The sequence below is a fragment of the Aplidium turbinatum genome, chromosome 18, assembly GCF_918807975.1.
Source record: "Aplidium turbinatum chromosome 18, kaAplTurb1.1, whole genome shotgun sequence".
Lineage (NCBI taxonomy): Eukaryota > Metazoa > Chordata > Ascidiacea > Aplousobranchia > Polyclinidae > Aplidium > Aplidium turbinatum.
Window position 1 is genome coordinate 8,136,463 of NC_137489.1, and position 24,719 is coordinate 8,161,181.

The following is a 24,719-nucleotide window of genomic DNA, read 5'->3' on the forward strand; positions in this document are numbered from 1 at the left end:
ATTGTAGCTTTAACATGAAAAGGAAAGAAAAAACAAGATAATTAGCTGGTTTGACCTGATCAGCTGTCTTAAGTTACTTACTGGGGTAAGTTGAGCAACTGCTCAAGTTACCTCAAGAGCAATTGCTTAACTTACCCCAATCCCCATCTCCACCATTTTTTTAAAAAGTTAATTTTTTCAAAAACTGCTAGAAAACTGTATTGCATTATTGGCTACAAGCCGAGGCAGATGTAACGTCTACCTCAATTGCGAAACGAATTTCATCTATCTCTACTAATAATTCAATAAACAGAAATTTCCGCCGCTACCAAATATTTACTCCTAAGCACCTAAACTCAAAAAAGTGCAACCATTCCTAAACAAAGCTTCCAGTTGTTTAGATCGATACAGTGGCTTAAAAGGCATTATGGGTAAAATAACTTGGTGACGGAAAAATTCGTTTTAGCTGTTCCGTTTTCCCGGAACTAGGGGTTGCTCAACTTACCCCATTGCTCAACTCACCCCACCTTCCCCTAGCCTATATATATTTCAGGGATAAATTGTAGCAATTGCAAACAGAGTGCTCAACGCAGCAAGCAGAGCTGAAACAATTACAGAAAAACTGACATGGATAAGTTATGCGCTCAGAAACGTTTCATGTTTGATAACAATCATCAGAAGCAACACTTATTTAAATAGAATCTTGACCCTTGTTACAGATAATCTTGCGTAAAGTGTGATTTTACTTTAACTTGGTACGGTAACGTGGTTGATTGGAAGAAATGAATGGCAATAACGGTAGGCCTACGGCAACTTTGCTAAGTGCAACCTGTATTGATGACATAAACTGCAAGGGAAGTCAGCCATGTGACATTTCAGATCACTCCTTGCTCCCATCATCCTATTCAAGAACAAGGGAATATTTCAACAAAATTCTGGAGAAAACGTTTTCAGAGTAAGTGTCTCATTAAAGTACCATCAAGCTTGATGTACCGTAGTTAAAAGATAAAAATATCTCAGCTAGGTAGTCTAATGTTAGCATTGTTAGACAACTGTAGGCTCTTTGCATTTCGTTTTTATGGATGCAAAACTTAAACAAATTTCAGCCTTTTAGTCTTGAGTCAAACTATTTTTAAGTTTCTAAAATTTAATTTAATTTTTTTTTTTTGAAATACAACAGTAGCCTAGTAGACAATGAAGTTAGAAATAGAGTAGCCTACAGGAACAAAACCAACAAAAGGAAAAGGTGGCAAAACCATAAAAGTTTAGTTACTGATGCATCTGTTAGATCAGTAAAGTATCTCCGTGAGTTTATAGCGGGCATGCGATGTAGATTTAGATTAGAGGTTAGCGTACATAGGCTAGATGAAAGTCAATTAAGCACGGCCATCAAACCTAACAGTTTAAAGTAGGCGAATTAGTTGAAAGAACCAGTCTGTTCCACATACGTAAAGCAACCGGAAGTGTAGGCTACCAGTTGATGAAGCCATGCGGGGGCAACTGAACCTTACACAACCAATAACTTACAAAACAAGAAAAATCAAAACATGAGCATTCAAGAATAAAAAAAAAAAAGGTAAAGCGCGCCGAGCAGAGAAACCATAACGTACAAACATTCAAACATACAAAAAATAAACGTAAACTTACAACACATTCATAGCCTACAGGATCCAGATCTGACGTTCCTCGGCAACCGACCAAATGCTGTAATTTTAGTTCATGTAAATGTTTGCCATTTTCATGCAACTGGAGTCCATTTTAGCACCAAGAGTTAGAAAGCTTCATAGCCTATTGGTAAGCCATTTTATTTTATAGTCAAGTCAAGTCAAGTCAATTTATTTTGTTTTAACAGCGCCATATATTAACAAATAATCAGAGTAAAATGTAATTGTCAAAACAATGCATTGTACAACTGTTGGTTAGATTATGGCGCAATCAGGATGGTAGCGAAAGACCATAAGCAGTCATCTAGTCAGCCACCACCCCATCACAGTAAATCTAACTACACATTCATACACACTAGTGTGCAGAGGCAGGCATTTTTTATAGTAAGCCATTACCTTGCTGTTGAACAGTTTCGTAGTCTCTTGGTGCTGGAAATGCTAGCTCCGCTACTGGTTATACGGTTAGGCTGCATCAAGCATTATTTTCGTTCTGGTGGTCAGAAATAAAAACACACACAACCTGATGTTTTGCTAAGAAAGTTTACGCATGGTTACATAATACTTATTTTATCAACCGCATGGTGACGTTTACAAGCCACTTTCTCTATCCATCAATCAAGCTTGCCAGATTGGCCCTTTTGGGGCCAAATTTGTGAAATTTGGCCCTTTTTAGAGGTACCGTAGTTGGCCCCCAAAAGAATTGTTTGGCCCCTTGGCCCTTTGTTTTCAATATTTGGCTCTTTTTGGAAGCAGTTGGCACATAGGCTACTATCAAACTAGCTATTTAAATAAATGTCTTTCGGAAATTGAGACTGAAAAGTGTTATTACGATTTTTTAGACAGTGTTTAGCTGACAATGTTTCTGCCAATGCCAAAGATTCGAGTGGAAACACTGTAGAAGATGAAGATTTGGAATTGTTCTTGTAGAATGTAGACTGTGTTATTGTAATGTTGTAACGCTATTGACGTTATTATAATAATAATAATATATGAGATGTTGTAAAGCAGAGTGCTTATTCATCTTTCAATCACGTACAGTAAATAACTAATAATTATTAGCAACGTTATTAACATTATTGAACAATTTGTTTTTTTTTACCCAGTTTGGCCCTTTTTTCGACATTATTTGCTCTTTTTCTCAAAAGCTGTCTGACAACCCTGCCATCAATCAACAATCACCGCTCGCGGAGTCACGCACGCATATATGACATGTCGCATTTACTGAGTGTTACTGTACTTGTAGAGTGTAGACTGTGGTTGACCATTTTCTAGGTTGGCAGCATGGTGTCATACATCGAAAATGTAGACTGCTTGCACCATGAGCCCAAATTTACTGATTTATTTGCTATGCTTGACACAATTAAGTTCGTCATAATTGCTATACATATTTAATGTTTCAGAAAAATGGCAGAATACTTAATTAGTGGTGAAACTAGTTATGTTCCAGAAGATGGAATGACTGCCAACCAGATGCTTGCATGTGGAGATGGTCTCACATACAAGTAAGTAACAATATGAGCATAAAAATGTTGTAGAAATAAAGTTAGGCCTTATTTGTCAAATGTTGTTTGACACTACTGTACAAATATGTTGCTTTTCCTTTTAACGATTGTTTTTCTATAGGCTAATATTTTGAACACTATTGCGGTGGAGGACCCAGAAGGAAGCGGTTAGGTTGATCGCTCCCTCTAAAGTCTAAAACACAAAAAATTATCTTCATTCATGGTGTGCCGTATATGCAACGTTGAAATAGGCCTATACACTTTGCATTTTATTGAAATCCCTCCCAAGCAGTGGCGCCGGCAGGGGGGAGGCAGGCGAGCAGCTGTCGAGCAGCAAGCAAGCTCTCTCTTTAAAAAAAAGTATGGAAAACCTTGATGACTAAAGTGTAAAGTAGATAAAAAGATTTTCTACAGAAGCAAAGGTATAGACTTTTTAAATTTTTAACTAACGTCATATTGATGTAGAAAAATAACAACCTGTTAAATTTTTGATACCTCACACTCCCATGACTTCTTCCGCGCGCATTTTGGCATTGGTTGCTTGCAGTGATTCTTTCACTTAAACAAAACGTTTGTTTCAGCAGTTTTGAGTTGTTCGATTCTTACCGTAAGTTGTAAAGGAGACTCAATTTCTCCAATATTTATCATTTATGTTTCTTCTTTAATCTCAGCAGAGTAGGCTATAAAACTTGTAAAAGTTTTTCATCCATACGACGTCATGAATGAAATTATATCTCAAATCGGCGTAATGACGTGACATCATCTAAACATTTTACCGAATAATAAATTAACAAATTCGATCGTCAAAAGTGGTTTGGTGGTGGTAAATATTACGTAATGAAAAAAATGTGATAAGGTTGGAAGACATTACGTCATGTATTTTCAATACAAATATGAAGTTTAAAATTTATTCTTTTGTTCATAATCGTAATCCACCTTCAAAGCGGTACTGCAAAGAACAATTTTCGATAAGGGCGGCATCAAGAATAAGTCGACATGACTTTTAACCCTTAGAAGGTTGGGCTCCTGGAGTCTTGCTCAGTTTGGGGGGGGGAGTGATATCTCTGTTATTTTGGCACGGTTTCAAAATTTGGGATTCACTTTGTAAAATTATTCACGCTGAGCATATCCGAAAATTAAAACTATGTGAATTTTAGAACTGCTCATATACGTTGAAATGTTGCGGTCACTTATGAGTGTAATTTGTAGCGTGAGTTTACACATTATGTCTTGGTAGAGTAATGAAGAACGTGCATAGTAATGTTGTGATTAATTTTTTTTACATTATTTTACATATAGCCAATGCCCTTCACAGGTCTCGAAATTTGTTTTTGTTGACGGCGGACAAACGTGTCCGGTCTGAGCAGCTATCTCGGCGGACAAATTAAGTCTCACGGCGGACACACCAGTTTTAGCGTCGATCGTCATGCTTAATCAGTTTATCTTGATAATTCTTCGCCATTTGAGAACTATAGCTACGGATTAAAAGGCTTTTCAAAATTTCAGCGAAGTCACTGACTCTGAAAAGCTTTCATCAAAACAACGACGTGTACTTGAAGAGTCAAAGCGCCGTGTAGCTGTTCAATACGCGCATAACTAATTAACTTACGCCGAACGAGGTCGTGTGGCTTCTTGCGTCACAATGCTCTGCGCAATGCGCATGAGTCGGAAAACTTCTGCACTGAAACGCTACTATTTTCTGTTTGGCAAAGTTTCACTAACATTTTTTCTTTAGGTTTAATTTTGCGCGTCATGTGAGTAAAAGTGAATTTTCCCTGGGCCTGTTTTTTCTTACCGTACAGTAATACCAAAACTAAACAAATTTTGCTACATCTTGCTGTAATAGCCGACTCGTATAATCTAATTTTGTAACCAACCTTGCCTTATCAATATTACTCGCAGATCAAAGCCAGACATTGTGATGTAAGACTTGAACTAAGTTGCGCGTGATTAGTGTAAAAGTACCGATACTCCCATCGGCGAAGAATTCACCTTTGTTACGCTAATTCAATGTCACCAATCGTAAATATCGAAAGTTTTCCTGCTTGAATGGAAGCCAAGGGATATAGTATTCACATTTTCTAGATGCGCGCTAGAATGCACTGGAAATTATATATTCGCAACAATTGTTCGTGCTATGCAATGACGATTTCTATCGATATTTCTCGGCGGACGAATATGACCGTTCTAGATGGAATTTCCCGCGGACATCACATGCTGTGACGGCGGACATGACCGCCGTGTCCGCCGTGAATTTCGAGGCCTGCCTTCACGCTGTGAAACAGTTAAAATTAACGAGACATGGGCCAAATTAATTACTTTCATCCAGCTGGTGGGAAAATGTTTCACAATAGAATATGAAATATTTCAGAGGATGTGCTGAGAAATGCCTTATATATATCTTTCAATTTATAGTCAAGTGGAGTAAAAAAAAAATTTTTTCAGAAAGGTTGTCCTAGATTTTTTAGCTTATCAAGTATGACCACTAAAGTTGGTCACAATATGCAGACCATGTATGTCTATCATCCCCCAATGAAATTTTTTAAATCCATTAACTGGTTTGGAAATTATGCCCAAAATACCTGAATTTTTTTTTACCCCAGCTTTGGGGTAAAAAAAATTTTCATGGGGTAAAAAAAAACACCTGTTAGTATAGCAGCTTCTTCTTCTTTATTATTATAATATTGATTTCATATGTTTTGCTATTGATTTCATATGTAATGTAAATGATTTTCCACCAGAGGAAAGAAGCTTTGTGTAACTCATATATCAAGGACTGTGAGAGATGCTGAACCCATACTCGAAACTGACCGGATGGGTCATGATGATGATGTAAACGATTTTGCCCACAATTTTTGTATGCACTTTTTATTAAAATACACATTCTGAAATCGCAAAGTCTCATTACTGTAATAAAAACAGCAGCAAGACAAAAAATTGTGTCTAGTATACTTATGCACGCCATCCTGAATTTTATCTGCAGCTCTGGTTTGAACATGCAAGTGGGCGATTAAATTTCGCGGATTGTGAATCCTAAAAAATCAACCAGCAGTTTGTGAATGAACATACAACTAAAAAACAACAGACAGGAAATAAAACAACAGTTTGTGTATGTATGATTGTATGTGTTGTGCACTATCAATCAATGGATCACTCTGTACTCTCAATCTGCGCTATTGATCGACTAACCCGCAACACTAACCTTAAGCTCGGACCCCCAACTCCAGAAAACATCAATTGATTGTGCATAACACATGCATACATTGGCACTGATGCATCCAGAAGTTTGTTTTTGTATTTTTTAATGATATACTGCTTGGCAGTTGACATAACACCAATACAAAGCCAAAACATTCCATAAAATGCACTGTTTTTTTTTACCCCAAATCAACGAATTTTATTGGGGTAAAAAAAAACACCTCAATAATAATTTACACAAACATTTGGAGGCCCCAGTCTTTGTTGCATCTAGTAGCCTCACAACATAGTACTCACAATATAACATTAAAACATTCATACTACCTATCACTAAAATTTAGCAAAAACCTTTAATAAACTCCTCCGAACCTTTTTTTGCACCCTTTGCAGGCCATATTTACTCTATTTAACATAGCTCTTCTTTGTCAAATCCAATCTTTTTCCTCTACCCCTCAAAGTAATCTCCAAAGACCACTTAAACAGACACTAAAAAAGTTGAGTGAATATCTACTCATTTTAGATGTGAGATGGTGAGTGTTTTTTTTTACCCCAATAACCCCACTATTTTTTTTTACCCCACTTGACTATATAACCTTTATTCGCTCAAAATTTCAGCTCAATAGAGGTGAATAAAAGTTAGGAAAAGTCAAGAAATCTCGTAGTCGCAGCCTCAGTGGTTTTAGAGATACAACTGTTGATACAAAAAAGTTGAATTGACAGCCCCCCCCCAACCTTCAAAGGGTTTGCATTGAGTCAACAGATCTATGCCTTAAGGTTTACATCAGCTCCGGAGATCAGTAAAATATAAGGTTGTCATCTTCAGTGCAACAAGACCATTGATTGATTGGTTTAGTGAGGATTCGTAGTCCCATTGCTTTCATTTTGAGTGATCATACTGATTTTCAATTTATTTCTACAAGACGTTACGTAATGAAAAAAATATATAACTAAGGTTGGAAGACATTACGTCATGTCTTTTCAATTCAAAATGAAGTTTAAAATTTATTCTTTTGTTCATAGTCGTAATCCTCCTTCAAAGCGGTAATACAAAGAACAATTTTCGATAAGGGGGGCATCAAGAATATGTCGACATGACTTTTAAGGTTTACGTCAGCTCTGGAGATCAGTAAAATATAAGGTTCTCAGCATCGTGATTGTAAGCCGCGGGAAATTTTTTCTCTAAAAAACAGATTCGCGGGAAGCTAAACATTTTTTCCAGCCCTGGTAGAAAACAAGAGAAATAAAATAATATACCACTGTCTTGCATGTCTTGCACCAGTGGCGTAGCCAAGGGAGGGGGGTTCGGGGGTTTCAACCTTTCAAATTGAATTTACGGATGTTAATACAGTGTTTACAAGAAAAGTTTTAGCCTATGATGTAATTTCTCGTCAAACTGTGCAAGGATGCAAGCCATCTGCAACTGCTGAGATCGCTTGTTCGATCTAGATTAACATCTAAACAGCTATTCGTTATACAAAACTTGAATATATCAGAAATAGCCTAAAGTAACTTCATTGTCTCAAAGCTTTTTGTTTGACACTCATCAAGATGTATGACCTCTATGACGTTACATTTTCTAAACTTTGGGTTGACTTCAGAGCATAAAAGTTAGTGACTTACCGGAATAAGATCGTTTTTTGAATCAACCAAGGAGAAAATTGATAAATAATAAAACTGTCATAATCTCGCAAAAAAAAGCAATCAACCTATGTCTCAAAAACAAAGTTTGCCTAATTTTAAACGAAACTGCATTAAAAGAGCGAATTTTGCCAATACCAAACATTCAAATATCTCAGTCTGGAATTAGTAACAAGAAAACATAGAGACTTAGCTTTATTTCCGAAAAATGCCGAAGAAAACATGATCTTATCCTTTTGCTATGCCACCGGACAGCACCATTTTACAGAAATATTCATACCCACAATTTTGTTGAAAATGCTCTCTGAATGCACCAAACTGAAAGTAATTTTTCAAAATTTTCTGGGGGAGGCCCCCCAGACCCCCCGCCGCAAAGTGTCGCCTTCGGGCTTCGCTCGCCGGCTGTCAACACCCCCCTTTTCAAAATTTTTTACTATGCTACTGTCTTGCACTGTCAATATTTTGCCCCCCCAATGTTGAAGGTCTGGCGGCGCCACTGCTCCCAAGGCTACTTTCTGGTTCCGTCCCTGTACTGTTGTGTGTTATTGTTTTACACTGAGAGATTAGTATGTTGAATCCAAAATATATATGTGTATTTGCATAAGCGTAGAGTTTTAGAAGTTACCGGGGGTGCAAGTGTGGTCATATCAGAATATCGGGTCTGCTACTATTCGGTGAGTCCGATTCGATGAGTTCCTAACCTCTAAGCCCTAACCCTAAAACGGCAATGATAATTAGGCTACGGTACCCGATAATTTAAAAAAAAATTGAAAAAATCCCCCGTTAAGGGATCGGACTCACCGAAACGGGCCATTCCGCAGAATATCATACGCATAAACATCAAATACCGTGTATACTTGAGTATAGGTCGAGATTTTTGCAAGTGACTTTCATCTTAAAAAACGGGTTTGACTTATAGCCTACACGGGACAAGCTGTTGTCTCAAGCTCGGCAGCCTTCAAAATTAATGCATTTTTGCTGTGGCAAAATCATTGCCGAGGTAGATTACGGATTGTGAATGTGAAATAGCATCGGCCGAAGTAAAAGTTTTGAATACATTTATTTGCAGTGATTCAAACTTAATTTTCAAATTTAATGATTTCTTGTAAATTCTAAACTTTATACACTGGTTAACCAATCATTTTTTTTGCGTGTAGGTCATAATCGTTCTTATTACGTAACATTCCATGATTGTTAAAGTCGATGTTAAACCTTAGCGGCCGCATAAAACAATGATGTCACGTTGGCTAGGTGATAATGGCGGTAGGAGACGTCGTTAATGCAGGCAATATCTGCGACCAAGACCAACTCCTTTTCTTTTATCGGTTTTCGATTTAATTCTCACACATTGCGAACTATTGAAGAACATCGTGGGGAGTCAAAATAGCACATTTTGGTTGCCTAGTTTTGTTTGAGTTCAACCACTCAGGTCAGAAGTTACAGTTTTTCCTTTGCACTACTGAATAAGCTTTTTCGCCCGAATAAACAATTGCTGGCTCTGGTGGACATTAGCTTATTTTTTACATTGATTCAATGTCTGCCAGTGTTGAATGTTCATGTGTTATTGAGTGGATTTCGATTCTCGTGCATCTGATAACAAAACAATGCGTTCTGTTGCAGAATCATAATTGATCCCACAGCCGGACCCCTTGTTGAAAATAACGCAAAAATCTAATTTAGCGGGTTTACTTTTTATTGCTGTGAATATTGTTACATGACTATTCCAGCAGCGAAAGTTACTCTACGCTCTGCTTTGAAATTTCCTCATTGTATGTCAATACTGATAGGTGCAGGGGGTGCGAAGCACCTTTGCACTGTCCCCTTACTCTACGCCTATGTGTATTTGTGTGAGTGCGAATCAGTTTGTGTGTTAATGATGTAATCTATGGTATAAACCGATTTACATTTTTTAATACTTTTAATTGCACTTTTATAGTGACTTTCTTATTTTACCTGGATTCATTGATTTTGCTGCTGATCAAGTCGTGAGTACAATATTACAATTTTACTGTTAAGTTTAGCCTCTATTCAAATTCTAGTTTCGTGCATAACGATTAACTTGCTATGAAAAATAGGAAGAAAAAAAAACTGTCTGCTTTTAAAACAGATGGACACATTTTTTCTTCCCTTGATTTTAAACTGAAGCAGGCAAATGCATTATTCAAAAAATTGTTTCATGTTATTTCACCCAAACAAAAATCTTTTACAAACACCCCTAGTCAAATATTTGTTAAGTAAAAAAGTGTTCAAAATATTCTTTGATTTGATTTGCCTCACACAGTCCTTTATGTCTTGACTTTCGTGTTGTTACACTCATAGGCGCCTAACCCGTGGGGACCAGGCCCCCACGCATATTTATGCGTGGGAGCAACGTTTTATGCTGCATTGATACATAAAACAATAGATGAACTAGCGATCGGCAGCAGGAAAACATTTTTAAATGCAAACCGCAACAGCTTCGCGCTAAATAATCACTAGAACGAGTAGCTATGCTACAATCCCACACCAGACAAAAAAATCTGTCATTTTTACATTGATTTAACGTCTGCAGACGTTGAATCAATGTAAAATGACTGATTTTGCTGCCTGAGATATAGCAAAAATCTACCATATTGCGTCGATTCAATGTCATCAGATGTTGAATGCACCCAAAAACAACATAATTTGCTACGTTGACGCAGCGTGCGTTTAGCTTTATGCGCATGCAAACAGACTCGATGTCGCTTTCGAAAGTCGAAACCTCTGCAGAGAATTGTCGCGGCAGTGAATCGCTTGCTGTGAAAATGAACTTGAAGTCTCGGCCCGAGGTAACCACTAACCAACGTAACAAGGGCTGGTACAAACCGCATTGCGCACACGTGGCATAACCAACGCAACAATGGACTCGCGCAAACTGCATGGCGCACACACGACCGTTGCCATAGAAACCCGATCAAAGGCGGGGAATATGCGCATATTTTGTTTCATCTGCAACACGAAAACGGGCGTATTACAGCGAATTGAAACTTGAAAGCTGGTCTGCGATAAGTTGCGATATTGTAGTGAAAAGGGAGCAATGTCAAGTCGAAAACTTAATCAAGCGTCTCTCCGTAACTATTTTTCAAGGGCTGTTTACGGATGTCAGCAACTTTTAAATTTATTCAAGGTGACGTGCTGTTGAATTAATGCAACTCACTTCGGTCTCAAGCACGTTTTAACGTTCGCGTTTTGTCGCTTCTACCTTTTTCTCGACCTTTGCTATGCTGACGTGTATTGTTTTGATATGATGGTCAGAAATAAAACCAACTGAACTGAACTGAATGATTTTGCTTTCAACAGGTATATTTTCAAGCGTATGATCAAGTTAGTATTTTCATTCCATTTACAGACAATACCTTTTAGTAAACCTTTTCGTCTCTTGTTTCATGCTAATAAATCTAGTTCGTTGCTAAACTTTATGTTGTGCTTAGCTTAAAGAATCGCAGTCCATCAACCGCTAGCCAACGCAGACGCATAGCATGTGTTTTGGTCGAGTTTTGTTTATAATAATTAACCGTAGGTCGAACGTAGCGATAACTCCGAGTGTGGCAATAAAAGCAATTCTAGTGTGACGATATAATTACGTCATCCATCTGCATGACATTTCGCTGAATTTACGTTGCTGCTGGTGAAACACGCTTTCGCCCCCACGGCCAAAAAAATAGTTAGGCGCCTATGGTTACACTTTATTTCACTGATTGTGATTTTACAGCACACTTCTTTTGAATGTAGTTGGAGTTAAAGAGCTATTCTTACTTGTTTATCATTGCAGGATTTATCTTCCGCTCTTTCGAAAAAACTAACCATCAAAACTCCTCTTTTATCTTCCCCAATGGACACAGTCACAGAATCTGATATGGCCATTGGAATGGCTGTAAGTAGTTTTGTTTTGTTATTTCTTTTATTTTTTATTTGTGCTTGTCTAGCAATACTAATTGGCAACGTTCAGCTGATAAATGTGTAAGTAAAAAACAGAAGCGTAGGATTATTCGTACTTTGTTGTGATCATTTAGTTTGTGTGCCTGGTAGCATAAATACTAGGGTGGGTCGAAATTTGGACTTTTTCTCCGATTTCATTGCTACAAACTTTTTTTCTTGCGAATAGTCATAAAACGACATTCCTGAAAGTTTGAGCTTGATCGGACATCGTCTTCATTTCTAAAAATTGCGGTTTATAAAGGTACCGTACCTGGAGCGATTTTTTCGAGGCTTGAAAATGCATTGTTTTTAATAGGAAGTTGTTTTCACAAGATTTGAAAACGTCATAACTTACTTAATTCTTATTGTAAAAAGATGATTTATGCGTCAACAGATTCCATATAATTAGGAGAATCCAATTTATTGTGTACTGATTCCGAACAATGATGACGCCATCAATGACGTCATTAAACAGTAATTTGCAAATAGCGATAAAACTGATAATCCTACATGCTTCATCTCTAAGTTATTTGATAATGAATTGATGTACTTTCCAAACATAAACATCATGCTGGTACTTGATGACGTAATTGATGACGTCACATACATTATAAAGATGAAACTGTTAAGATAACATCAAGAACAGGTGGCAAGATTTTTGTTCGCGTAGAACACTACAGTGTTGTTTAGAAACCTGGAAATCAGTATTTAACTGCTGTCAGTCCAATATTAGGAACAGCTGAAGCTATTACAAATGTTCTCGTGGACTGTATCAAAAAATATAATATGGTGCATTGTGTCAAAGTAGTTGGGTGTGATTCCGTGAATGTAAACACTGGATTTAAATCAGGTGTGATAACTGGACTGAAACAACGCCTTGATCATCGTGTGAGTTGGTATGTTTGGTTGGTGTGAGGTGGTATGCATGTTGCACAGTTGCAGCCAATGAGTTACCCCTTCGACACGTCTTCGCTACATTAGATGGACCTACCAGTGGTGACACACCATTTAAAGGGCCAATAGGAAAGCTTCTAAATAGAGTTGAATTTGAAGAAGTCAACCTTTTATTTGTGCCTGTGAAGATGGGGCCAGGAAATCGTTTGCTACCGGAGCACGTAGTAAAAGATCTATCGACTGATCAAAGGTATCTGTACGAGATTACCAATGCCATTAGGAATGGCTATGTTTCATCTAAACCAGGGGTGGGGAACCTGCGGCCCGCGGGCCAAATCTGGCCCGCGTGACTGCTCCATGTGGCCCGGGTCAAAATTTCTTTACCCAAAATATATTGAAACAAAAGCTCAAAAAAAGAGTAGGCTCTGCATTCTCGGTATATTGCGAATGGCCTTCTATGACTTTAGTGGTATGCCACTGTCTCATTCACCAAGAAAACTTGTGCGCGAAATCAGTTCAGCTCAGTAATGTCATGCCAATAGTGATACAATGCATCCATTTCATCAAAAGCAGAGGTTTGAACAGTCGCTTGTTGCAATTACTGGAAGATCTGAATACTGATTATCACGACCTTGTCTACCACTGTGCAGTTCGTTGGCTGAGTCGTAGCGACATGCTTACACGCTTTTACTTGTTGCGAAACGAAGTCGATCAGTTCAAGAATAATCAGGGAAACCATGCCGTTTTGAGTGATAGCCAATGGTTGTGTGACCTAGCGTTTATGGTTGACATTAGCAAGCACCTCTCCGAGCTTAACGTCAAGTTGCAGGGACCGAGTCAGCTGTTGAACTCCTTGTTTGCAAAAGTGAAATCATTTGAAGCTAAACTACATCTGTGGATACTAGTCCAATTTGGCAACTTGAAAACAATAACAACTTGAAAACAATAACACCGCACATTTCCCTACCTTGCAAGAGCAAAAGCCTTCTACAACAGCCAAATATGCCCATGTATGACTGTATGTGTCAATCTGATGGAGACATTTAATGCAAGATTTTTGGACATAAAGAGTAAAGAAATGGAGTTAGATATTTTTGCCTCTCCTTTCAATGTGGTTGCAACTGATGTTCCTAGTAATTTCCAACATGAAATAGTATAGCTCCAGAGTGACGGTACGTTGAAAGTGATGTACTAAAACATTCCACTGCTCACCTTTTTTCAACGCTACATAAATGCTGATTCCAGTCATGCTAAAACATGCTTTGAAATATGTGTCTCTGTTCGGAAGCACCTAGCGTTGCGAGCAGTTTTTTTCCAAATTGAATCTTACAAAAAGTCGACTTCGCTCCAGACTGACTGATAAAAACGTGGAGATGCAGTTAAGAGTTGCAAAATCTTCCGGGTCAGCAGACATCACACGACTCACCAAAAATAAAACTTTTCAGCCATCCCACTAGCTTTGAAAGTGAAATAAATCATTGTTTACTTTGCTGCATTTTTTTATCTGTAAATAAAATTTCGAAATTTTTAGTGGCCCGCCTGTGTTATTTCTTATTTTATGTGGCCCGCAATACTAAAAAGGTTCCCCACCCCTGATCTAAACTGATGTATGCAAAGATTGGTCCTTTAAATCATTCGTGGTGGCTAACTTTCGTTTCACGTTGCTACAAACTATACATCAGTGATCACAAATTGCCAAGTGACATTGCAGAAAACTTGAAAATAATTGTTGCGCGTATAGTCATTCAATATGCCCCATGTTGGTTCAATATAAAATGTGAACCACTGTACAAAGACGGACCAAAGCATATCCTTAAATCATTGCAGTGCTGTTCACTTTTGCCTGATAAAATTCGAGACATTGCGTTGAAATACGTATATATGTTAAAAAGAATGCTTATTTTGCACACCCGGAAAGGCAGTGTGGAACAAATCTTTGAAGAGCAATATTGTTATTTAAAATCAAGCGAATCATAACTAATTGATAATAACGATCCATTATCTATCACAAACACGCAGTATTTTCCAGAAGCCATCATACTGAAATGTAATTTAATAATGTATATGACGTCATCAAACACCAGCATGATGTTTATGTTTTAAAAGTACATCAATTCATTATCAAATAACTTAGAAATGAAGCATGTAGGATTATCAGTTTTATCGCTATTTGCAAATTACTGTTTAATGACGTCATCATTTTTCGGAATCAGTAGCCTACACAATGAATTGGGTTCTCCTAATTGTATTGAATCTGTTAACGCATAAATCATCTTTTTACAATAAGAATTAAGTAAGTTGTGACGTTTTCAAATCTCGTGAAAACAACTTCCTATTAAAAACAATATATACATTTTCAAGCCTCGAAAAAATCGCTTCAGATACCTTTATAAATCGCGATTTTTAGATATGAAGACGATGTCCGATCAAACTCAAACTTTCAGGAATGTCGTTTTATGACTGTTTGCAAGAAAAAAAGTTTGTAGCAATGAAATCGGAGAAAAGTCCAAATTTCGACCCACCCTAATAAATATGCAACATTGAAGGTAATATCATTTTATCAATTATTAGTATTCAGCAGTGATAATATTAAAGCAATGAAAAGCAGTTTCAATCCAATACTGTTTGCTCAAATGTAGTCATTTTCCCACTCAGCAAATCGGGCTTTTTTTACACTGATTTAATGTATGCAGACCTTAAAGCAACCTAATACAACAGGGGTGGTCAACTTTTCATTGATATTCAATTGATCAACTAGAAAATTTCTTAATTACTAGCGATCGACCAGTCAATGATGAAGTTATTAAGCAACCTTTTTGCTGTGACACTTTCACTATAAATAGATATCATTTATCGGTTATCACACATGTATATTATTGTGTATGTAATTATGTATGCACATATTGTCAGCACTAAGCAGTAAATATATGCTTCAATTAAATAAGTAGTATAAATAAGACTGCAATAAATGCACATAAACACCTTTGTAAAATTAACTAGCCTCACCAAGTCACCATACGCAAGCAGCTATCAAACTACTACAGAAAGTTGCTGGTACTTTTTTGCCTAGGCAGAAAACACATGTTTTTTAGCCTACTTTGATTTTTACCCTTGGATATTCGTACTTGTTACATCATACTGTGCTTCAATTGGCAATTGCATGACCTGAACGGCTCGTTTCGGAGAATCCGATTCGGAGACAGCCTTTTTCGGAGAAAGCCCTTTTCGCAGATTTTTTGAAAATCCAACAATGCCTTCTGTTTATTTAGAGAATTTTGTATTTTATTCCGCAATATCGTTTCTTTTGCATTCTGACAAAGAAAAATAAATTGAATGGAAATTTTGCCAAAAATATTTGAACTATTAAATTAAAATGTTTGCTCACACAAAATCGACATTGCGTGTATCCTGCGTCGCCGTCTGTATGCAAGCTTAGAATATATTCGAACCCTCAACTATTAGAAAATTCCAATCCCTAGTTTAACAAGTCAATACAAAAATGCCGAAGATGATTCAATCGATGTCAAATAACAAAACAAACAAAAAATAACAGTTCATGCGTCCATTTGGAAATTATGGCTGATACCACATAGGGAGTCCTACATGGACTGAGGTGTAACATTGCTATGCCCATCGAAGCGAACGACAAGTTTCTTGATGCGGTCGTCAGCATCTCTATATTATTTCAATTTCCATGGCGGATTATGGCCGGCTATCATGCGGGCATGCTCTGTGTCCCTTGATTTTTGGATCGCTTTGAACCCGTCAATCAACTTCCAGAGTGTTGGGTGCTATTATCTTTCAGTCTTCAAAAGGTGTGTGGTTGCTATTATCATGTAAATGTAAACTATAAAAACACCTTAATCTTAATGTTAAGCAACAGAAAGCAAGATTGTTAATACTAACTTTTAAATTGGTTGATCATTCCTTTCTCTATTGTAAGCTAATTCCTTCAATATACATTATGCCACTGTGATTTTAAAATTCTCCGAAAAAAGCTGTCTCCGAATAGGATTCTCTGAAACGGACTCTCCCAATAGTAGCAGACCCATGCATGACAGGTATTGTGTTTTTATACCTACCAGCCATTATTGGATTTATCAAACCAAGTAAATTGATCGACAATTTTTCTCAGGAATATTGATTGAAAAATCCGCATTTTGGAAATCTTGTCAGCATAAAATGTGACGCGACCAATCAGTTGAAACTTGACGATCGATCGTAGATGTTTGCGATCGACATGTTGGCCATCCATGGCAATAGCATAGATGAATTCTTTTTGGCAGCATAAATCTTGATCAAAAGTTTTAATAAATATTGCTTCCAGTGCTGCAAGTTGAACCACCCCTGTAACTAAGGATTGATTTTCTGATTGGATGTTGGTGTGGTGAACATTTGTGCATGTAATTGGGATGAGCCCAACCTCATTGCCGAAGCGTCAGTGTTTACTGTGAATTCATGGCACACTGGACTGCTGAGAAATAGGGTATAAAATATTTTGATGTTTATTGTAATTGGCAGTTGATCAAAATAGGCTTACTGAAGAAGTAATAAATTTTTCGTTCTGCTTTGTTTTAGTTAATGGGAGGCGTTGGGTTCATCCACCACAACTGCACACCTGAATTTCAGGCTGCTGAAGTGAGAAGAGTAAAGGTTTGTTTCCGTACTTTAATTGTTTTTCTTGTTGATTTGCACAGTTATTGATTTGACAGGAAACAGTCACAGTTTTGATACTAAGTGTCAACGTTTCAGACTACCAAATGGGATGAAGATAGGAAATGCAGCCTGACCAATTCCACCATGTCAATGAAAACCATTTTTCTTGTTGGGGTCATTTAAAATAGAACATATTTGTGTTTTGTTCCACCTATGTAACATAGAACATGATAGAACTTAAGTTAATGACAGGGAAAACGCAAGTTTGTTTATAAAGCTGCTTTCTATTGATGTTATTCACAGAAATACGAACAAGGTTTTATTCAGAATCCTGTAACTTTGGGTCCCAAAGCCACCGTTGCAGATGTGATAGAAGTAAGTGTGTTGTTGTTGGATAGTGAGTTGAGTAGGCTAGTGATAATAATGTTTCAACAAATTTTGAGTGGTACATTTTCTAAAAAGTATAGAACAGAATTGCTCCGCTGTTCAAACTTAATAAAAAGGTGCGCTTTGGTTAGGTTCAGTAACCTGTCTGTGAAGGGTGTTCTTGTTTTATCAGGTTAAAAATACGTACGGATTTTCTGGGATTCCAATCACAGACGACGGTTCTCAGAATGGGACTTTGGTCGGTTTGGTTTCTTCACGAGACTTTGATTTCCTGAAACCGCATGAAACAGGAAAACTCTTGGAAGATGTAAGTGTTACGCAGAACAATACAATGGAAAAAAACCCTCAATTGGATCATTTTTTGTAATGACAACTTCTGCAGCTTGGTGCTATTCGCTTTAAGCACAACATGTTTCACTAGGGTTTATGTGACTCATCAGCTTGCGAACTGTGATTGAGGTTCATCAGCTGCTGGCGAACGTCAATCAGCATTATACAATTTTTTTGACCTACATGACATGTGAATCTCAGAAGTTAACACGAAGACTTTGCACTGGTTTTAGCAGTCGGGAGATTTTGCCTGAACTGCTACCTCAAAAGTACTATTGGCGGATTTTAAAATTCCACTAGCTTTGGCTTATCAGAGGTTGACAATTTTTTTTGTTCTGGCCGATTCAAGGTAAATCTATTTTCAAGAACTGTTCATCAAAGTGCAACAGATTAATGAGCACAGAATGAAGAGCGAATGCTGTTTGTAGATTTAGTCTAGACTAATTCTGTCCATTGTCCATGTGTTGCAATTTGCAAACAACTTAGCCAGTAGCAAATGGCTAACGAACTGGGTTGCAGCTTGGTAAATGCGGTTATCAACCCTGGCTAAAGGCTATGTTTTAAGTTCTTTAAATTGCGGGATTCAAGTTAGCTTGATCTTTTGTAAATGTTCATTGTTCACCATTATTGCCAAGGTCATGACGCCAAGAGACAGATTAACAACCGCTCATACTTCTGTGACGTTACAAGAAGCCAATGACATTCTATCGCAAAGCAAAAAGGGTAAGTGGTGGCTGAATAGATTTGCGGCTTGATCACTTTGTACAGAAGACTACTTTATTTCATCAAAACGTAAGGTACCATCTTTCACAAGAGCACTTGGATATGACGAAAGCAAGACTTGAACATAAAATAACTTTGGTAGTGCGACTAGTGCATGCCTTTGACTATTGACTGTCTCAAAAAGATAGTATAGTTCATTTAGTTGCACGTTTAAACCTACTTGGGAAATTTAATAGACCTTGTTGCGAAATTCAGTGATGATTCAGTTAATTGAGTGACCTAAAGGTAGAGTGGCCCAAGTCAACTTGGACCGAAAATGAGTTTTTGCTTCCATAGGAACAACAAAAGATGCGAAATTTTTTTGGGAAAATTGGGAAGTTCTATCGTTAGAAAAAAATATGACCCAAGTAAACTTGGTTCATCACTGAAAAATATTACAAATCCAACAGTGGCCCAAGTCTACTTGGTTTGTATTTGTTATCAAAACTAACCAATAGTACAGTGGACCACATTTACTTGGTTTGCAATACGTGAAGAAAATTACAAAAGCAATAACAGCTCAACATCTGTAATAACAGTATACTCTTCCACAACTTAGTAAATTGAGTTGGCATGGTAACAATGACACTTGTCGGAAACCCAGCGTTGCAGTACTGTTCCACAATAAGTCAATGGGGATTTGTCTCTGCATTGTTGTGTCATAATGCATACGAACGAGCAAGTGTGTTCGCGACGCTGAAATTCCATGTGCAACTGCAAAGAACAAACGCTAGGAATACTAAGGGCCATTGCGCACCAAGATTATGCTGTTATATTACAGGCATACTGTAGACACTAGACAGTGTCTGCTAATTAGAACAGACACAGCCTGCCAGGCGCTTAAGTAGCGCAGCGCGGGAATGTCAGTTTCTTACGCAGTGACACCAAATGGTGGCAGTACGTGAGCGATCTGTCTGGTGTCACCCCAAGGTACTTTGGTTCAGGGCAGAAGGACAGAGATTTTCCGTTGTTCTGGACATGTATCTCAGGATAAGCTACCCGATTGTGCAGGTGGAAATGCCACAGATTGTGTAAGCTGCTGCCACATTTTTGGTATGCTGAGTTTCAGTCGCCAGTTTTGGAGATAAGCTGAAAGGGTTTGCATTGCATGTCCTGGCTCAAGGTGTCTTCTAGATTTCCCACGACTTCGTGAAGTGGAGAATCGCCAGGTCGTCCGCATAAGCGCATTTTGCGGAGACTGTGGTTGGCAGGTCGTGGGTGTGGATGTTGAAACGAATTGAAGCCAGGACCGATCCCTGTGGGACGCCGTTTTTCAGACGTCTCAGTCTGCTTCTCCGTGAGTTGCCAGTGGTGAGGGTGAAGCTTCGATTCCTGACAAGTTCCATAATCACACGGACCATATGTCGGTCAGGAAGCAGGTAAAGCAGCTTGCAAGTAAGGCCGCGATGCCATACGGTGTCATAGGCAGCTGTGAGATCTAGAAAGACAGCACCGGCCTTTTTTTGCCTTAAAGCAGTCCTCGATGTCTGGGTCAAGAGGGTAACCTGATCGACGGTGGATTTTCCGCGCCGAAATCCAGCTTGCTCTTTTGGAAGGAGCGGGTTGATGATTGAGTTGACGCGGGCATAGATCAGCCAGACTTTTTGAAAGGAACACAGAGTAGGGATATCGGACGATAACGCCTTGGGTCCTCCAGTGGCTTGTGAGGTAATCACATTATACAACAAGTAATCACATATACAACAAGGATGGCAACTACCGTACTAAAGCTCTTCTCCAGATTTTTGGGATTGTAAGGTGGTGTGCTAAGAAAGCTTTCGCACAATGAGAATCTGGAACAAGTATTTGGAAGGTGATTTGGGAATGTAACTAGAGTCTTATCTATAGTGAAAGTGTTCCAATTTAGCGCAGGATTCGTGTTGAACTTTGAACAAGCTAAGGCAGTGTATGTTGTAGCATACATACATAATGCAATATGATTGACAAAATATCATCATCAGTCAACATGCATAACATAAAATGTTATGAGTGTATAAATTCCATAACATCAACAAAATAAAACTTAATTCCCGTCTCTCTGTTGGTTCTTTATTCGCATTATACAATAGCTGATACCAACAGCCCATACTGAAATTTAATGAGATAATTGTCTGGTTACAGGGCAAGGGAAGTTTTTATCGGGTTTATCCTTGAACCACTGGAATATTGCTTTCCATTTTCACTCCATGCTACCGGGTTTTACATATTGTCATTTACACTTGCATTGAAAACTTTAGAGTGAATCGTCAATGAGCACATGTCTTTACTTTTAGCGCTACTGAGATACCAATAGAAAAACGGAAACATGCAAATATTTATAAACCGATGTAGATCAATTTATTATACCTGTACAGTGTACACCAGTCATATAGTTATTTCAGCAATGTACGGAAGCATGTACTTGTTGTATAATCAATTTACAATTCTTTTCAGAGAATGCTTGTTGTATATGTGATTGCAATGAAAGTTACAGCATTTTATTTCGGTACACGACATCTGGGCGAAACCCTCTTGGGCGACAGTCGAAGTGGGCCACGGCTTATGTGGGTGACGGCCAAAGTGGGCGACGGTAGCGAAAGTTTAGCCGTTCGGAACGGTGGTGACACCTATATAATTTATCTAGTTGCTTTGCGACGTCACGGTTTATCGTGAAGCTTAAGAGAAACCCCTAAGAAAAGAGCCAAACCAAGACCTCCCAAGAGGAATGGCCAAAAAGTGGTTGACATCAGTTTTGAACGCTCCCTAACCGTTATCGAAACTTGTCAGTCGCAATACCGATGCTGATGGTGCATTTTGTTGAAACATTTTTCGGTATAAGCGACAGGCAGAAGAATCATCCGGCAACCACTGCAAAGTTCTGATTCCGTGTGACTTCATGTAATGAACGTGGGCACTTAAAATAAAATCATTTACTGCAGTAAAAGCTACTAATTTGCATGTGGTTAATACAAGCTGTGTCCTCTGCTACTGAACGTCAACTGATATTTTTTAATCCTAATGCTCTTAACTAGGGGTGCACACACCACTAAGGGGTGCGAGACCTGTGCCTCGGCGGTGCGGGGATGCTGAATTATCAAGGTTTGTTATAATATGACGTAAGAAGCAAAGTTGTTTTACCAGGTTTCAACAAAAATTTCGAACTGTAGGCGACTATTACTTTTCAGCCAATCCTAGGAGGGGGTGCGAGAACTGGTTGGTAATTTCAAGGTGGTGCCGACAAGGCAAAAAGTTAAGAACTGCTGCTCTAGAGATCAGCAGTTCACAGAACACATTGTGACTGACAGTCATTACATTTTAAGACTTGAAGTAACACGAAATCAGAACTTTGCAGTGGTTGCCGGATGATTCTTCTGCCTGTCGCTTATACCGAAAAATGTTTCAACAGAATGCACCATCAACATCGGTATTGCGACTGACAAGTTTCGATAACGGTTAAGGAGCGTTCAAAACTGATGTCAACCACTTTTTGGCCATTCCTCTTGGGAGGTCTTCGTTTGGCTCTTTTCTTGGGGGTTTCTCTTAAGCTTCACGATGAACAGTAACGCCGCAAAGCAACTAGATAAATTATATAGGTCACCACTGTTTTAAACGGCTAAACTTTCGTTACCGTCGCCCACATGGTCCGTCGCCCAAGAGGGTTTCGCCCAGATCGTGTACCGTTTTATTTATGGTTGCTTATTGAGTTTTGATGATGTCATGAGCTAGATCAGAATGCTGAACTTTGAAGTAAAAACGTTTTTACGAAAATTTTTGGTACCAGTTGCTTGCCAAACGATTCATTATATTAAGCGTAAGTCAAATTTATCCTGCCCCAATCCAAAAATATGCGTTGCAATTATCCAGTGGATAAAATTTCATTAAAACATGCATTTATTTATTTTTTTTTATTCGAATTTTTTTAGATGGGTCACTTTACTGTTGGGAAATTATGAATTTTTGCAAAACCAAGTAAACTTGGGTCACTTTTTTTCGCTAAAAATACAAACAGTAGAGTGACCCAAGTATAAAAAAAGCTAATAAAAAAAAACGTAACGTCATATGACCACACAATTTTCCGAAAATTTTTTTGTAGTCATATGAATTATTCCCTGTACTTCACTGGATAGATTCAACTTCACCTTCATAGTAAAAAAAGTGCCTAACTTTGAAGTCGATTTACTCAAAATGAAGATTTTCGACTTGGGCCACTCTACCTTTAGGTCACTCAATTGTATGTTTCAAATATCTTTTAGTGCTGCACTGACAGTTAATTATATTGACTAGTCATGATAAAGGTTTAAAATTGAACCAGCATTGGCTAGTGTCAACGCCTCAAAGCCGGCAATTACGCGTTCATTGGTGCAATGTATGTACTGCTGACGCCCTTTTTGCCGTTTGTTTGTTTTGACTGCGTGCGATTTTGTCGGTTGTCGCAACAAGGGTGTTCGTCGAAGATGCTTCAAAAAGATTGTGACGTCAACGCTCGCTTGGCGTTGCTGAATGAAATTTCAACGCTAATGCAGCGTTAATCATCCCAAAGGTAAACTTCCGATCGTTGACGAGCACGATCGATTGATATCTTTGATCGCTCGAACCGATTTGAAGAAGAATCGAGAATTTCCCTTCGCATCTAAAGATGACCAGAAACAGCTGCTCTGTGGTGCTGCCATATCAACGAGAGAGGAGGACAAATACCGTCTCGAGTTGCTGAAAGGTGCTGGAGTTGATGTCGTCATTTTGGTAAGGCATTTATCATATCTAGGCGCCTTGTGTCTTTTTCGTTTGAACCTTCTTCGCCACTGCAAGGGTCGAGGGGTTTTGCCATTTACCACCCTTGAGCAGTGGCAGCGAATCTGTATGTTTGGGCAGATGTCGTAACAGACACCTTGAGTCTGTTCAATAAAGACGTGAACAAGAAGGCAAGGAAATTCATTTGTTCACCTTCAAACATGTCAAGACACCGTGTGCTGTTGGGGTTTGTTGCATAATCATTTGCAAAGACCACGTATCAGTGAAAGGGTTCTGTTTTCAGAACCTAAAATTCAGTTTCGTGATGAAATACTTACAATTTTTACTCTTCGTTTTCAGGATTCTTCTCAAGGAAACTCTGTGTACCAAATCAACATGGTCAGGTACATAAAGCAAAAGTACCCTGACTTGCAAGTCATCGGTGGCAATGGTAAGGACGTGAAAACCAAGCAACAAAGTTTTTAAACGTTAATCATTTTACATCTTTTCAACGTCGCTAGATGTAAAAAAGGAATTTTCTGCCTGGAAAGCTTTATGATTCATTTTGATTTTTGTCTTGATCAAGAAACCAAGCTAATGTTGGGTATAACTCATCAGTTCTCAATGATATTTTTAAACTCGAATAAATCACGTTGTGCTATGTGTGTTTTACATGCGTGGTTGCTTTATTTGTGGTCACTTGGATCTAGATTCTAGAACCTTCAAAGTAATCTGTAAGGAGAAAATGCTGTTTCTTTCTCGCAGTGGTAACAGCAGCCCAAGCGAAGAATTTAATCGATGCCGGTGTGGATGGGCTACGTGTTGGAATGGGAAGTGGATCGATATGTATCACTCAAGAAGGTGCTAAGTCATTTCTATTGTTTGCGATTGTTTCCATTGTTTAGTTTCGCTTTTTATAAAGTAGACCTACACTTTCATAGCCAATTCTTTCTGTTCTGACTATCTTACACGTTACACTATTATATACGTTTCTTTTAGATTTTTAAGCAGATGCATGATTTCTGTACTGATGAGTACCTAGTCAGCAAATCTGTTATTTTTTACA

General features: G+C 38.2%; 1 protein-coding gene across 5 annotated transcripts in view; it reads left to right on the forward strand.

The window, feature by feature from the left end:
• The first annotated feature begins 915 nt into the window (after positions 1–915).
• The window catches only part of LOC145787756 (inosine-5'-monophosphate dehydrogenase 2-like), a 33,094-nt gene continuing 9,290 nt past the window's right edge, over positions 916–24,719 (forward strand). For 3 of the 5 annotated variants that reach the window (XM_082599571.1, XM_082599575.1, XM_082599572.1), the window contains exons 1-11: positions 916–934; positions 3,044–3,145; positions 9,918–9,966; positions 11,772–11,873; positions 17,390–17,464; positions 17,771–17,842; positions 18,027–18,161; positions 18,820–18,907; positions 23,466–23,665; positions 24,014–24,104; positions 24,419–24,514. In XM_082599571.1, the coding sequence (XP_082455697.1) occupies positions 3,048–3,145; positions 9,918–9,966; positions 11,772–11,873; positions 17,390–17,464; positions 17,771–17,842; positions 18,027–18,161; positions 18,820–18,907; positions 23,466–23,665; positions 24,014–24,104; positions 24,419–24,514 (1,006 nt within the window). In that variant the 5' untranslated portion in view covers positions 916–934; positions 3,044–3,047. Of the gene's footprint in view, positions 935–3,043; positions 3,146–9,917; positions 9,967–11,771; positions 11,874–17,389; positions 17,465–17,770; positions 17,843–18,026; positions 18,162–18,819; positions 18,908–23,465; positions 23,666–24,013; positions 24,105–24,418; positions 24,515–24,719 lie in introns of those variants that run through there. The other 2 variants (XM_082599573.1, XM_082599574.1) reach the window with 2 other exon arrangements.